General features: G+C 43.7%; 2 protein-coding genes across 2 annotated transcripts in view; both read left to right on the plus strand.

Annotated features, from left to right (window-relative positions):
- Positions 1-1,261, plus strand: part of Gle1 (GLE1 RNA export mediator) — a 30,518-nt gene extending 29,257 nt beyond the window's left edge. Inside the window, exon 16 of the mRNA XM_046451435.2 lies at positions 342-1,261. Within this exon, the coding sequence (XP_046307391.1) occupies positions 342-410 (69 nt within the window). The 3' untranslated portion in view covers positions 411-1,261. The remainder of the gene's footprint in view (positions 1-341) is intronic.
- Positions 1,262-8,570: 7,309 nt separating this feature from the next.
- The window catches only part of Sptan1 (spectrin alpha, non-erythrocytic 1), a 71,176-nt gene continuing 67,298 nt past the window's right edge, over positions 8,571-12,448 (plus strand). Inside the window, exon 1 of the mRNA XM_058581812.1 lies at positions 8,571-8,708. The gene's annotated coding sequence lies outside the window, so the exon portion shown is untranslated. The remainder of the gene's footprint in view (positions 8,709-12,448) is intronic.

Below are 12,448 nucleotides of genomic sequence, written 5' to 3' on the forward strand. Positions count from 1 at the left end.
GGCTTTTTCCTTTGTCTACTCTTCCAGAGGACTTAAACTTGCTGTTTGTCCCTCCAAATTTCTTCCAACTGTAAAGCATAAGATACAGTGTTATTAGAAACTCATTCTGAGCCAGGTATGGAAGCATACACCTGTAATTCCTCTCAGGAGGCTGAGGCAGGAGGATCACAAGTTCAAAGATGGCCTCAGCAACCTGGTGAGACCTTGTCTCAAAGTGAAAATTAAAATATAAAGGGCTGGGGTGTAACTCAATGGTCGAGCACCCCTGGGTTCAATCCCCAGTAATGCACACTCATTCTCTTTTTGTCTTAACTCATTCTCTTTTTTCTTTTCCTGACCAGAAATGTTTGCAACGGAAGGAGATTCCTGTCCCCAAGGGCTTTCTGACTTCCTCCTTCTGGCGTTCCTGATGTTACTCCCATCACCCAACATCACCACTATACTGTGAAGAGGCAAGAATAAAGCAACTGAAGATAGTTGTTTTTGGAAGAAGTCATGTTAAATTTAGAAGTTTGTCAGTGTGTGTTTTTACATATTTGACCATGTGACTAGGAGAGAAGATTTTCACAAAATCTTGGTAATTCCTTTACAGGTTTGGTAACTCATTAAGGCATCCACATGCTGGATTAAATAGAGCTGGCTTTTCTGTTTTTTGTAAAATTTGTGAGCAAAGGTGTTTAGTACTTGGTCTCATCCTTTATTTCCTTTGTCTCTGAGTGTCTTTCAGAAAGTTGGTGATACATTAGCCATTTTACTCTGAACTAGTCTGAGCCCACCAATTCACCCCTGTTCAGACAAATTCCCAGAAAAAGATTCGTAAGATACCATTCAAAGTATCATTAAATGGTTAAAGCCAAATCCTTACATGCATGTCTGGATTATGATGGTTTTGCCTTTCTCAGCTTGTGAAGCATTTCTAAATGCAGAGGAGACAAGTGATGTGTAGTTAAATAAAGACATTTGGGAGGAATTATAATTTTTTTCATGTTCCAAGTAATGAATGATGATTAATTTGCCGACTGAAGCCACTGCAAAAATCCAGAATTTGAATGTTCAGATAAAAATTGCAATTTGTTTTATGGAAAGACTCATTCTCTATTATACTGCAGAGGCAGCATCCAAAGATCTGTCCCTCTACGCTGAGTGCTTTGTGGGCATATGTATTCACTGGTACCCAAGTAGCTTGAAGTGACCCATTCTATGAATCCTGACTGCAGTGCCAAAAAATAAGTAATAAAGCTTGATTTTTATCCATTGCTGATATATAGTTGATTTAATATAATCAGTTTCCTGCACTTTGAGTTGTGTAAATCATTAGAGGAATTGTGTTCTTGTAGTACACGAATCTACGTATGGAATGATATGTATTTCTTCCTCTTTTGCCTTTTTTTTGTGTGTGTGTGTGTGGTACTGAGGATTGAACCCGAGGGTGCTTAACCACTAAGGCACGTCCCAGCCCTTCTTATATTTTATTTTGATACAGGGTCTTGCTAAGTTGCTGAGACTGGCCTTGAAATTTGGATCCTCCTGCATCAGCTTCCTGAGTCACTAAGATCAGACATGTGCCACTGCTCCCAGCTGTTTCACCATTTTTTTAAGAGATAGAGCTGGGCACGGTTGCACATACTTTTGAAATCCCAGTGACGCAGGAAGCTGAGGTAGGATCACAAGTTTAAAGCCAGTCTCAGCAACTTAGCAAGACCCTGTCTAAAACAATAAGAAAGGCTGGGGATATGGCTCAGAGGTTAAGTGCCCCAGGATCATTCCCCAATACCAATAAATAAGTAAAACATTTTTTAAAAAGGGGGAAAATTGAATATGAAAAATCACTGGGGACTGAGGATGTAGCTCAGTAGTAGAGTATATCCTGTGAAGTCCTGGGTTCAGTCCCTAGCACCAAAAAACAAACAGAGGTTGAGGTTGTGGCTCAGCGGTAGAGCGCTCCCCTGGCACATGTGAGGCCCTGGGTTCGATCCTCAGCGCCACATAAAAATAAATTAATAATTTTTTAAAAAGGCATTGTATCCAATTACAACAAAAAATAAATGTTTAAAACAAACAAACAAAAAAACTCTCAATGGACAAGATGATATTAAGGTGTCTCATAGTAACTTTTTTTTGAGGGGGGTACCAAGGATTGAACTCAGGGGCACTGAACCACTGAGCCACTTCCCCCGCCCTAGTTTGTATTTTATTAGAGACAGGGTCTCATTGAGTTGCTTAGTGCCTTGCTTTTGATGAGGCTGGCTCTGAACTTGGGATCCTCCTGCCTCGGCCTCCCATGCTCCTGGGATTAGAGGTATTCACTACTGCACCTGGCTTCTCGTAGTGACTTTTTTTTTTTTTAATGTGTAGTCGTAGATGGACACAGTAGGTTTATTTTATTTATGTGGTGCCAAGGATCGATCCCAGTGCCCCACACATGTAAGGCAAGCACAACCCCAGCCCTCATAGTGTTTTAATATTCTTCTAGACGTGGCTAGCAGTTTTGCATATGTCAGTCGGTACCAGTATTCCTGATGTATTCTCAAAGGTAAACTAAGAAAGGAGAGTATTGGGAGGCCAGGGTTTTGATGTCCACTGATAATGTCGCCTCAGAGATCATGATCAACAGTGGACTGATACAGCTCCAAATAGGCGGAAGCATCAGATTCCTTACCATAGAATGCCAGGAGCTGCATTTGCTTTTTTAACTCAAGTACTTGTCTGCTGGCTTTCTTTCCAACTTGACCTCATTTCTCAGGCTGAGTGCCCACATTTTTGTCTTATCATTGTCCTATATTATTTTTGAGCAAATGTGATGATGCATTGAAAATTCCGGTAAGACAGAAACTCTACACATCCACTGTAGAGAAGAATGGAGTTGCTCTGGGGGTTTCCCACCCATGCATTTGGAGCTTTTCCCTCCTTCTCAAACTTGCTGTGATGGTAGCGTGATACGATTAGTGACATCTCAGGCCCAGGGTAACCAAAAATAAGAGCTGTAGAGCTTCTTTTGGGGTGTGTGTATGTGTGTGTGTGTGTGTGTGTGTGTGTGTGTGGCACTGGGTATTGAACCCCAGGGCCTTGAGCATACTGGACAGGCATTCCACCACTGAGGAATATTTTAGCCCCCTTTTAAAATTTTTAAAGGCTGGGGTTGTGGCTCAGGGGTAGAGCACTAGCCTAGCACATGTGAGGCTCTGGGTTTGATCCTCAGCACCACATAAAAATCAATAAATAAAACAAAGATATTGTGAAAAAAATATATGTTGAGACAGGGTCCTGCTAAATCACTCAGACTGTCCTCAAATTTGTAATCCTCCTGCCTCAGCCTCCCATGTCACTGGGATTATAGTCCATAGAGCTTCTTACAGGTCCTTATCACACATAGCCATTCTCTTCCCTTTTCTTTGTTCTACCTAATGAATTCCGGATAGTGGATTTCCTGTGGACTTATAGCAAACAGATGAGAGCTGTAGTCTTCCAGCTGTGTGATGCATTTACAAAGACACTCATTATACAGAAGTTTATCTTCTAGCTTACAGCCAGGCTCCATTTTTTTAAAAATACCAGTTTATACAAGTTGATGTATTCTAGAAACATTTTTTGTTTGTTTTAGATTTTTCAGGATGTTTATGCTAAATGCAGAATATGATCCTGTATTAGAACCTGGGCCAGAGAAAAGGATTTTTCTGCACATTTGTTTTTTGGCTATAAAGAATATTAGAGCAGAACATGGTGGCATACGTCTATTATTGCAGCAACTCGAGAAGCTGAGGCAGGAGAATCACAAGTTCCGGCCCAGCCTGAAGAAAATAAATAAATAAATAAAAGAATAAAGAAAACCCATTGGGCAATTTGCAAAACTTGCATAAGGTCTATGTATTAGATAGTAGTATTTTGTCAATATTAATTTCTTGACTTGGATAAACAAATACATATGGAAGTAAATGGGAGTGATGTCTACAACTTATTTTCAAATGATGTGGAGAGGGGACAAACCTATATGTATAGATATGTGTATATGTATTTTTTATTCTATATGTATATGTGCATGTACACATAGAATAATAAAGCAAATATGTTCAAAGGTTAACAACAGAGGAATCTGGATTTAGGGCATATGGGATAATTTCAACTTATAACATTTTGCAAAGTTGAAATTATTTCAAGGTTAAAAGGCGATCTCCCCCCCCCCCCCCCAAAAAAAAAAAACAACAAAAGACCCCTTCATGCACCAGGTACAATGGCACATACCTGTAATCCCACCTACTTGGGATGCTGAGGCAGGAAAATCATAAGTTTTAGGTTAATTTGGGCAACTTAGCAAGGCCTTGTCTCAAATTTTAAGAAGGACTGGGGATGTAGTTCATGATAGTTCACTTGCCTAAAGTATGTGAGGCCCTCGGCTCTATCCTCAGTACTACCAAAAGAAAATCCCACAAAGCCAAAAAAACAAAAACCCTTCATGTTTACAGTTGTTTCAACAAGGTGACCAAATCACATTGTAGAAGCTACAACCTTATAACTGGATCCTGGTGACTAAGGTAGTCTTGAAGCCATCAACTTATAACAGGATGGAGAGCAGGTTTGTTTTTTGGAGAGCTGAGGGGGACAGATACCAGGGATTGATTTCAGGGGCACTCGACCACTGAGTCACACCTGCAACTCTTTTTTTTTTTTTAATTTAGAGACAGGGGCTGGGGACATAGCTCAGTTGGTAGAGTGCTTGCTTTGCATGCACTAGGCCCTAGGTTCAATCCCCAGCACCATAAAAAAAAAAAAAAAAAGAAAAAGAAAAATTAGAGACAGGGTCTCTCACTGAATTGCTTAGGGCCTTGCTAAGTTGCTGAGGCTGGCTTTGAACTTGCAATCCTCCTGCCTCAGCCTCCCAAGCCACTGGAATTACAGGAGTTCACCACTGTGTCCAGCAGCATGTTTTAGAAATGGCTAAACCCAGGCAGATGGAGGAAATGGTATAGTGGTGAGGTAAATTGGAACAAGATTGTGGAGGCTCTGGAAAAGTTCATTTAAATCGTTGGGCTATTCTGTAGGCAATGGGAAGTTATTAAAGTTTTCTGAGAAGGTTTGACATGATTTGTGAAACTAATTCTAACAATATGCTTAAGATGAACAGGATGGGGCTGGGGTTGTAGCTCGGTGGTAGAGCACTTGCCTCACACACGTGAGGGCCTGGGTTCGCTCCTCAGCACCACATAAAAATAAATACATAAAGATATTGTGTCCATCTACAACTAAAAAAAAAAAAAAAAAAAGTTGAACAGGAGGAATGGAGACTGTTCCAGCTTAATATGCAGTCTTACCAGGATCCAGAGGTGACATAACTGGGGCTGGGCTAGGACAGTAGTTAGGCAGGGGGAAGGGGAGCTCACCCTTCTGCTGTCATCTGGAGTCTTTTAAGCAAGTCAGCCTGATGAGGCCAAACTTCCAGCAGTAATCAGGCCTCTTCTTCGAAGTCCTTGATCTCAGAAACAATTACTTGTGTTTGTTTTTTTGTTCTTGTTTTGCAGTCCAGGGATTGATCCCCAGGGGTACTCTACCACTGAACCACATCCTCAGTCCTTTTTATTTTGAGACAGAATCTTGCAAAGTTGCCCAGCTTGGCCTCAAACTTGTAATCCTCCTGCCTCAGCCTCTCATGTAGCTGAAACTACACCTGTGCATCACTGAACTGAGCAAAAGTTTAACCATTCTTAAGTGTACAGTTCTATGACATTAAGTACGATCACAATGTTATTCAACCATCATTGTCTAGAACTTTCTCATCATCCAGATGGAAATTGTACTCCCCATTCCTTCCTCCCCTCAACCCTTCATAACCACTATTTTAACCACTTTGTTTTTATGAGTCTGACAATTCAGGGATCTTCTATAAGCAGAAAAATATAATATTTGTCTTTTGGTGTCTGGCTTATTTCACTTAGCATAATGTCTTCAAAGTTTATCCAGTCACTGTCTTTAGAAGAAGTGTGCTATTGCTGGCAAGGTCTGACACTGCAGAATGTCATCTGGGAAGAGGTGCGGTCCCCTTGCCAGCATGGCTTTTCCCAATCAGTTCCTTTCTTTACAGGGAGGAAAAACAGCTCAAGTGCTTACTTTTGAACTCTGGGGGATGAGAAGGGGGTGGAGGTGGGGGGTATTTATCTTAAGAGAAATACGTGGCTGGAGCATGTGAAAACATCATTACAATCAGTGCACTTCCAAACAGTTGACCTCTTGAACAACTTGAGAAGGTGCTGGGACTGCTGAGATGTTTAAGCTTAGGCTACTTATCAAGCCTTCAGCAGACTGCTAGAAACAGAAGGAGTATAGAATCTATTCCTACCCTCTGCTTCTCAGGAGGTAGGGAGAGATGTGACTGAGAACATGGAGTGACTGTAGAGTTGTCACACTGTCGTGTGTGTGTGAGTGTGTGTATGTGTGTGTGTGTGTTTCCTAAATTTCTTTTAGAAAACAAAGAAGGCCATTATCTGCTTTATCCTGTTCCTGTCCCTACACCTAGCAGAGTGTAAGGCATCTGCTGAAATTAGTGCTAGGGAGGGAGTCAGACAATAGAACACATGAAAAATGACTTTTGAAATATCTCACTTCCAGTGCCAAATGCAGACTGGGGTGGGTGAGTGAGTGGGGATATTGTTTCTTGGCCATGGCTCAGATCCGAAAAAGGGTCGACAAATAAGATTTTAGTTTCTATATCAGAACAAAGCTGTCTCTTGGGTCTCCAATTTGTTTTACATCTGGTAGAAGCAGTAAAACCCCCATTTCACTATGGGGCCAGGGTGATTGAAAAGAACAGCCTACACTTCTGAGCCCACCCTTTGCTGGAGCAGAAAGTCTTAGAAATTTTGGAGAGCTGACTGTGTTAGCCATTTTGTAACCAGAGCTGAGCATCTGATTAAAAATTTTGCTGCAGCTGACTGGAGAAGAGGCTATGGACACCATCAGCTGTTTTCAGAAATGCTCACGCCCGGAAAGAGTTACCCAACCCTGTTTTCTCTGCATTGAAGATTGCAGGAAATGCCTCTCAGTTCCTATGCTTTTCCTCCAGATTCTATAGAGCTGCTTCTGGGGTGTGGCCACTCCTTTTCTTTTCTCTGCACTCCAGTGGAGTGGGAAAAGGGCAGTTTTTCCTATTTTTTATCATGGCCACAGCCATGAAACTAGGTTGCAGATCCCAGGCCCAAGAAAAGCAGCCAAACTGCAGAAGACCAGGAAGCACAGGGCTGGGCCTGGTCCCAGATTCTGGTGCAATGCCCAGTGCCTTTATATTTATTTAAAGAGGAGGGCCACTTGGTAACCAGGAGGCTGAGGCCCTCCTGAGCTACAGAGTTCCCTGTCTGCCTGACTGCACAGGAATGAGCTGGGTGTTATTCCCAATGACTGCTGCCTGCCCAGCTGTCCCTGAAATGGGGGTAGGGAAAAGGCTTTCTAAAGGAGGGCTTCTGACTACAGAGTTTAGAGCCAGACCTTTAAACTGCTAGTATGATAAAGAATAGAAATTGCAGGAATCTTATTTTTCTCTTCTCACAACCCCAGCATTCTCCTGCATCACAATGTCTCCCTTTTGTACCTGAAAGCAGTAGTTCCAACGACATATGTTCAACCCCTAGCTTTTCTGCACACTAGCTGCCTGACCTGGAGCAAGAGACCTAGTCTCAATGTCAGGGTGTGCATTTGTACAATGGGGAAATAATATCTACCTCGTTAAATTATTGCTAAGTTTTAAAAAGTTAAAAGGTAACACATGAAATGTTTAGCTTAGTGCCTGGTACACAAGGATAGTTCAATTGTGGGAAAAGGAACCTTAATGTCCTGTTTATGAAACACGACTGATGCACACTATGCCACTGGTGACAGGCGAGAAAGCAAAAGCTTTTTAAATAAATTATTAATTATCCAAATCCTTTAAGGACAGACTATGGCCCGATTTAGTCTTTTTTTTTTTTTTTTGATCCGGATTTGACCTTTTTTCTTACATCCTCCTCAAACCCAGAGTCCCAAATCATCGTTTTCTTGACTCCAGCTCCCACCAAGCAGGTTGACTTGGGTCCCCAGCGCCAGCCTCCTCTTGGGAAAATGGGCAGGAAGAGGAGCATTCGGGTGATCTCACCCCCATAGGGACAGGGTGTTTTTCCAGCCGGGGCGCGCAGCATCCCTATCCAGACTGCAGCTATGGCCTCTGCCCCGCCCTTCGCCGCAGTCCTGGAAGGGCTCCCAGGGGCGAAGGGGTGCGGTGCAGATTCTCTGCAGGGCGGGAGGGGAGGGGCAGGATTGGAGGATCCAAGCTGCAGGGAGGGCGGTTGCGCCGCCAGGGCGGAGGCAGTGATTCCACTGCACCATCACCCCCACCCCTTGCGCGCGCCCTATTTCCCCATCCTCCCGCCGCCCTCTCTGCGACGGCCGCTTCGGCCCCTTCCGCGCGTGCTCGGCCCTTTCCGCGGAGCGGTCGGGCAAATAGCCCGCTGGAGCTCCGCCCTCTTCGCTCCTCCGGCGCGCTCCTGCGCCCTTCTTCTGTGCCAGGCCGCTTCCCCCACACTCGCGCCCGCTCGACGCGGGAACGCGCGTGACTGCTTATAAAAGAGGCGGGGCGCGCGCGTCGCCGCCACTACCCGCTGCGGAGCGAACGGCGCGGAGCGGAGGCCGCGGAAGCGCGTCGGTCCCTCAGCACCCCTCAGCCCGGGCACCCACGGCCCTCACAGGAGCCGGTGAGAGGGGCCGCGGGCCAGCTCGGGGCGGGAGCGGGGTCCTGGTCAGCCACCCCAGGGCTGGGCCCGCAGCCCCCGGACGGGGCGGGGCGGTGCCGGCGCGCGGACAGGTGAGCCGGGCAGGCCTCGCCCTCCCTTCGGCGTCCCTGCCGCCAGGCGAGCCGCCGCCACCGCCCTTGTGGTTCGAGGGCTGCGGAGGAGCTGCGGGCCGGGCCGTGGCGCCGGCAAGTCATTGACGGGGGGAGGGGGCGCGAGGCCGCGGGGCTCCTCCCTGCAGCCGGCCGCGGCAGGTGGGTGGGGGCTCCGTCTGCTCTCGGCCTTCTCCTCTTCCCTGCCCGGCGCACCCTCGCCACCCCCGGTCCCCTGCCTGGTTGGGAGCGACGGGTGCAGCGCACTTTCCCAAGTCAATGCAGGCAGTGCCGGCCGCCCCTCGAAGGAGGAAGAGCCCTGCGCACAGAGCCCTTCCAGCAGCGAGACTGTCGGCCCCCTCTCTAGCCCGAGAAGGTCGGAGATGGGCCGGCTCCTTTTCTTTCCTTGTAATAAGCGTTTCTTTCATCCCCAATTGTGATCTTCTTGTAAATAGTAGGTAGAAGCTGCGCTTGCTTGGCATGAGACCCAAGTCAGATAACTTAATAGCTTTTGTTGCGGGGGGGGGGGGACTGGGTCTTTCACGTCGAGGGCAGGGTATTATTTGAGTATATTTTCAAAAAATTCTACAACCATGCCAATGTGGAATGACAGAACATTCTTTTTGTTTGGAAGCAGCCCAGAGAATTTGATTAGAAGCTTCCCAAAGAAAATCTTTTAAAAATCTCTCTTAGGTATTGGAATAAAATGTTATAAATAAGGGGCTTCTTAAAGTTAAGACTTCAGTATATTTTAAATGAAAGGCATGAATAACTCAGAAAGCTGGATTAGGATGATTCTTGAACAGCTCCACCACCTTGTCAGGTCTCGTTTATATAATAGATCCTAAAATATTTAGGTCCTTTGTTCAGTGTTCATCATGGCTGTCGGGGAAGAATAGGAAGAGAGACCATATGAAGTATTTTCATAATGAGAAATTGCGTCGTCATAGCAATTGGACTTAAGTAAAACAGAATGTATCAAAGATGGAAGGATGGGGGTGTCTTGCAGGCAAGAAACAAAATCTTAGGAACAGCAGCAGGAACAGTCAGCTGTATGAAGCCATTAAGCCACAGTTCGAATTCCTGAAACTAGTCATTTATTTTTCCTTTTCATTGCAGCTAATGTCTTAGATTTTGAAAGGTCAAGTTGAAGTCAAAGTTTTAAAAATGTGCTGGGAGGACGGTGGTGGTGGCAGTGTGTGCTACAGTAAAAGGCCTCTGCAGGAAATTAACAATAAGCTTTTTTTAGTAACTGGGCCAATAATTACTCAAAGGACCCCTCAAAGTGTGTTAACTGTTGCCCAGGGACCTAAGTGGAGAGAATGGAAAGGAGAATTTGCCCTGTACTGCAGAGCATGAAAGCAGTTCTTAGAGTAAACCATCAGCTTGGTAACTTATTCTCTGATATGATTTTGGTCTTGGCAGTGTATTTTGTGGTAATCTAATTGGAGAAATCTGATATGTCGCAGGCCCCAGATATAAGCCTGTCAAGCAATCTAATGAACAGGTTTAGATGGGGAGAGTTTTCTTAAGTATATCTCTTGGTCCCCTGAGTAGAATTTTCTCTTCTTTTCCTTCCCTGACTTCATGCCAAAGGGTGGGGCCACTGCAGATCCTGAGAAGTGGACCACAGAAATAGTCCTCCACCTCCTGTCATTGCTGAACTTGCACTGAGGACAGAGGGTCGGAGGGTAGCCTGCCTTTGTAATCAATCCTCCTTGGGCTATGTGAGAACTCCACTAGTTATGTACCCACATCTGCTTCAGGACATCAGCTGCAGCCTTACTGTAGAAGAATTCAACACTCTGATGGCAAATGCTGACCCCAGGAATGCAGAGGAGGTCTGCATAGCTGATCACTTAAGGCCAGTTCATTGGAGCTGCTGTTCAGGGAACCATCACCTCCTGTCCAGTTCTTTTACATATTCCTTTTGAACCAGTTTTAAACAGGAAATAGTATTTGTAAAGGATGTGAATCTGTAAGCTAGGCCCAGTAGATCTTTGTAGCTTGAGTTCTATCTTGTTCTGATAATTTAATGAAATATTACTCTTTTATTGTGAATGGAAAGGGAATTAGAAATCATCTAGTCCAGGAATTCTCAGTTTATCAGAACGTGGATGGGGGATGGCATGTTTAGTTTTAAAAGTATGTTCAGACCAGACTGGGGTTGTAGCTCAGTGGTAGAGTGCTTATCTGGTATTTGTGAGTCCTTGGGTATGATCCCAAGTACTGGAAAAAAAAAAAAAAAAAAAAAAAAAGGAATATCCAGTATTATTATTTTGACAATTGGGGAAACTGAGGCCCCAAAGAGGATATGATTTGGCCAAGACAGCACATCTAGATGATAGTAACAGCCAAGACCTGGGAACCTTGGTTCTCTTTTCACTTTTTTAAATCCCTAGTGAAATTTAGATGCTGTATGGAACATCAAAGAGAACATGCTGGGAAAATATCTGAAATTTGACTTTTCACTTGTATGCATATGTTTTAACAGTTCTGTTTTCTTCGTTTTGAAATGAGTCTAGTCTGTTTGCCCTTAGAAGCTTGTTATCTTGCTCTTCCCCCTCCACTTTAGACTCCACATTCCTCCATCATGTTGTCATCGTTTCGTAAACGCAGAGTCCAGGTATTTGACCAGCATGCAGAAAATGTGTTGCCTTTTTGGTTTTGCCTGGCTTGCAGTGAAGACACATCTGTGTCAGAAAGGTTGAATGATCCAAAGAGAGGAGAAAAAACCCTGCCTGCATGACCTTTCTGTTAAACAGATTGGTTAGGGTTGGTATGGGTTTTTGGTGTTACATGATCAGAAGTCTTAATATACATAAATTTCCAAAGCCTCCCATCTTTTTCACCTTCCTCTCTTTCTCTTTATGGCATGAATCTATTTCTTATTGCCATCCTGGTGTTTGCATGCATGTAGTGTTTGCTGATTTTTTTTTTTTTTAATTGATGGCTGCTTGGTTCTTAAGAACCAAGGAACTAAAGAGATTATTCTAGATATTTGGGGAAATTATGATCTGAGAACATGTAGTATAAGTCATATCTTTCAAATTTGGCAGATATTAACTTGGGTTTGTTTCCTTTTCATTGACTTCTTTCTTCTGCCACAATCCCTATAATGAAATGGAGCTTGCATTTTGCATTTCTAAAAAAAGCTTTCTGTATATTTGTTTTATTTGTATAGTTTTGAGGTGTTTGGTAAAATTGGATTTTTTCCAAAAGGGGGAAACTTGAAATTATTATCTTGATATCTTAAAATAAGAAATAAAACTTCGGAAATTTCTAGTGATTATAGGTGATAAATCCAAGGCAGACTTTTTATAAATCAGACCATCGACTTAAATGAGATTTATAAAATAGGCCACATAATCACCTTTTTCTACTTTGAATCTTAGTAAAAATATGATGCACTTAAATACCTTTCATCTGAATTTTACAGGTTAAAAGGTAAGTAGCAGCAAGATAGTATTTGGGAAGCATTCTGAAGTAAGTTTTCTCATCATTGCTCTGCATTTCTGGATTTTGATGCAATGCAGTATGAATCTTTTGCTTTCTTAAAGCTAAGTCCCTGCTCACCTCTGCAGAATTGCGCTAACAACTTGAATTAATTGA

This window comes from Marmota monax, unplaced genomic scaffold (assembly GCF_021218885.2).
Source record: "Marmota monax isolate L192 unplaced genomic scaffold, Marmota_monax_Labrador192_F-V1.1 WCK01_AAM20220418_F8-fsc00020, whole genome shotgun sequence".
NCBI lineage: Eukaryota > Metazoa > Chordata > Mammalia > Rodentia > Sciuridae > Marmota > Marmota monax.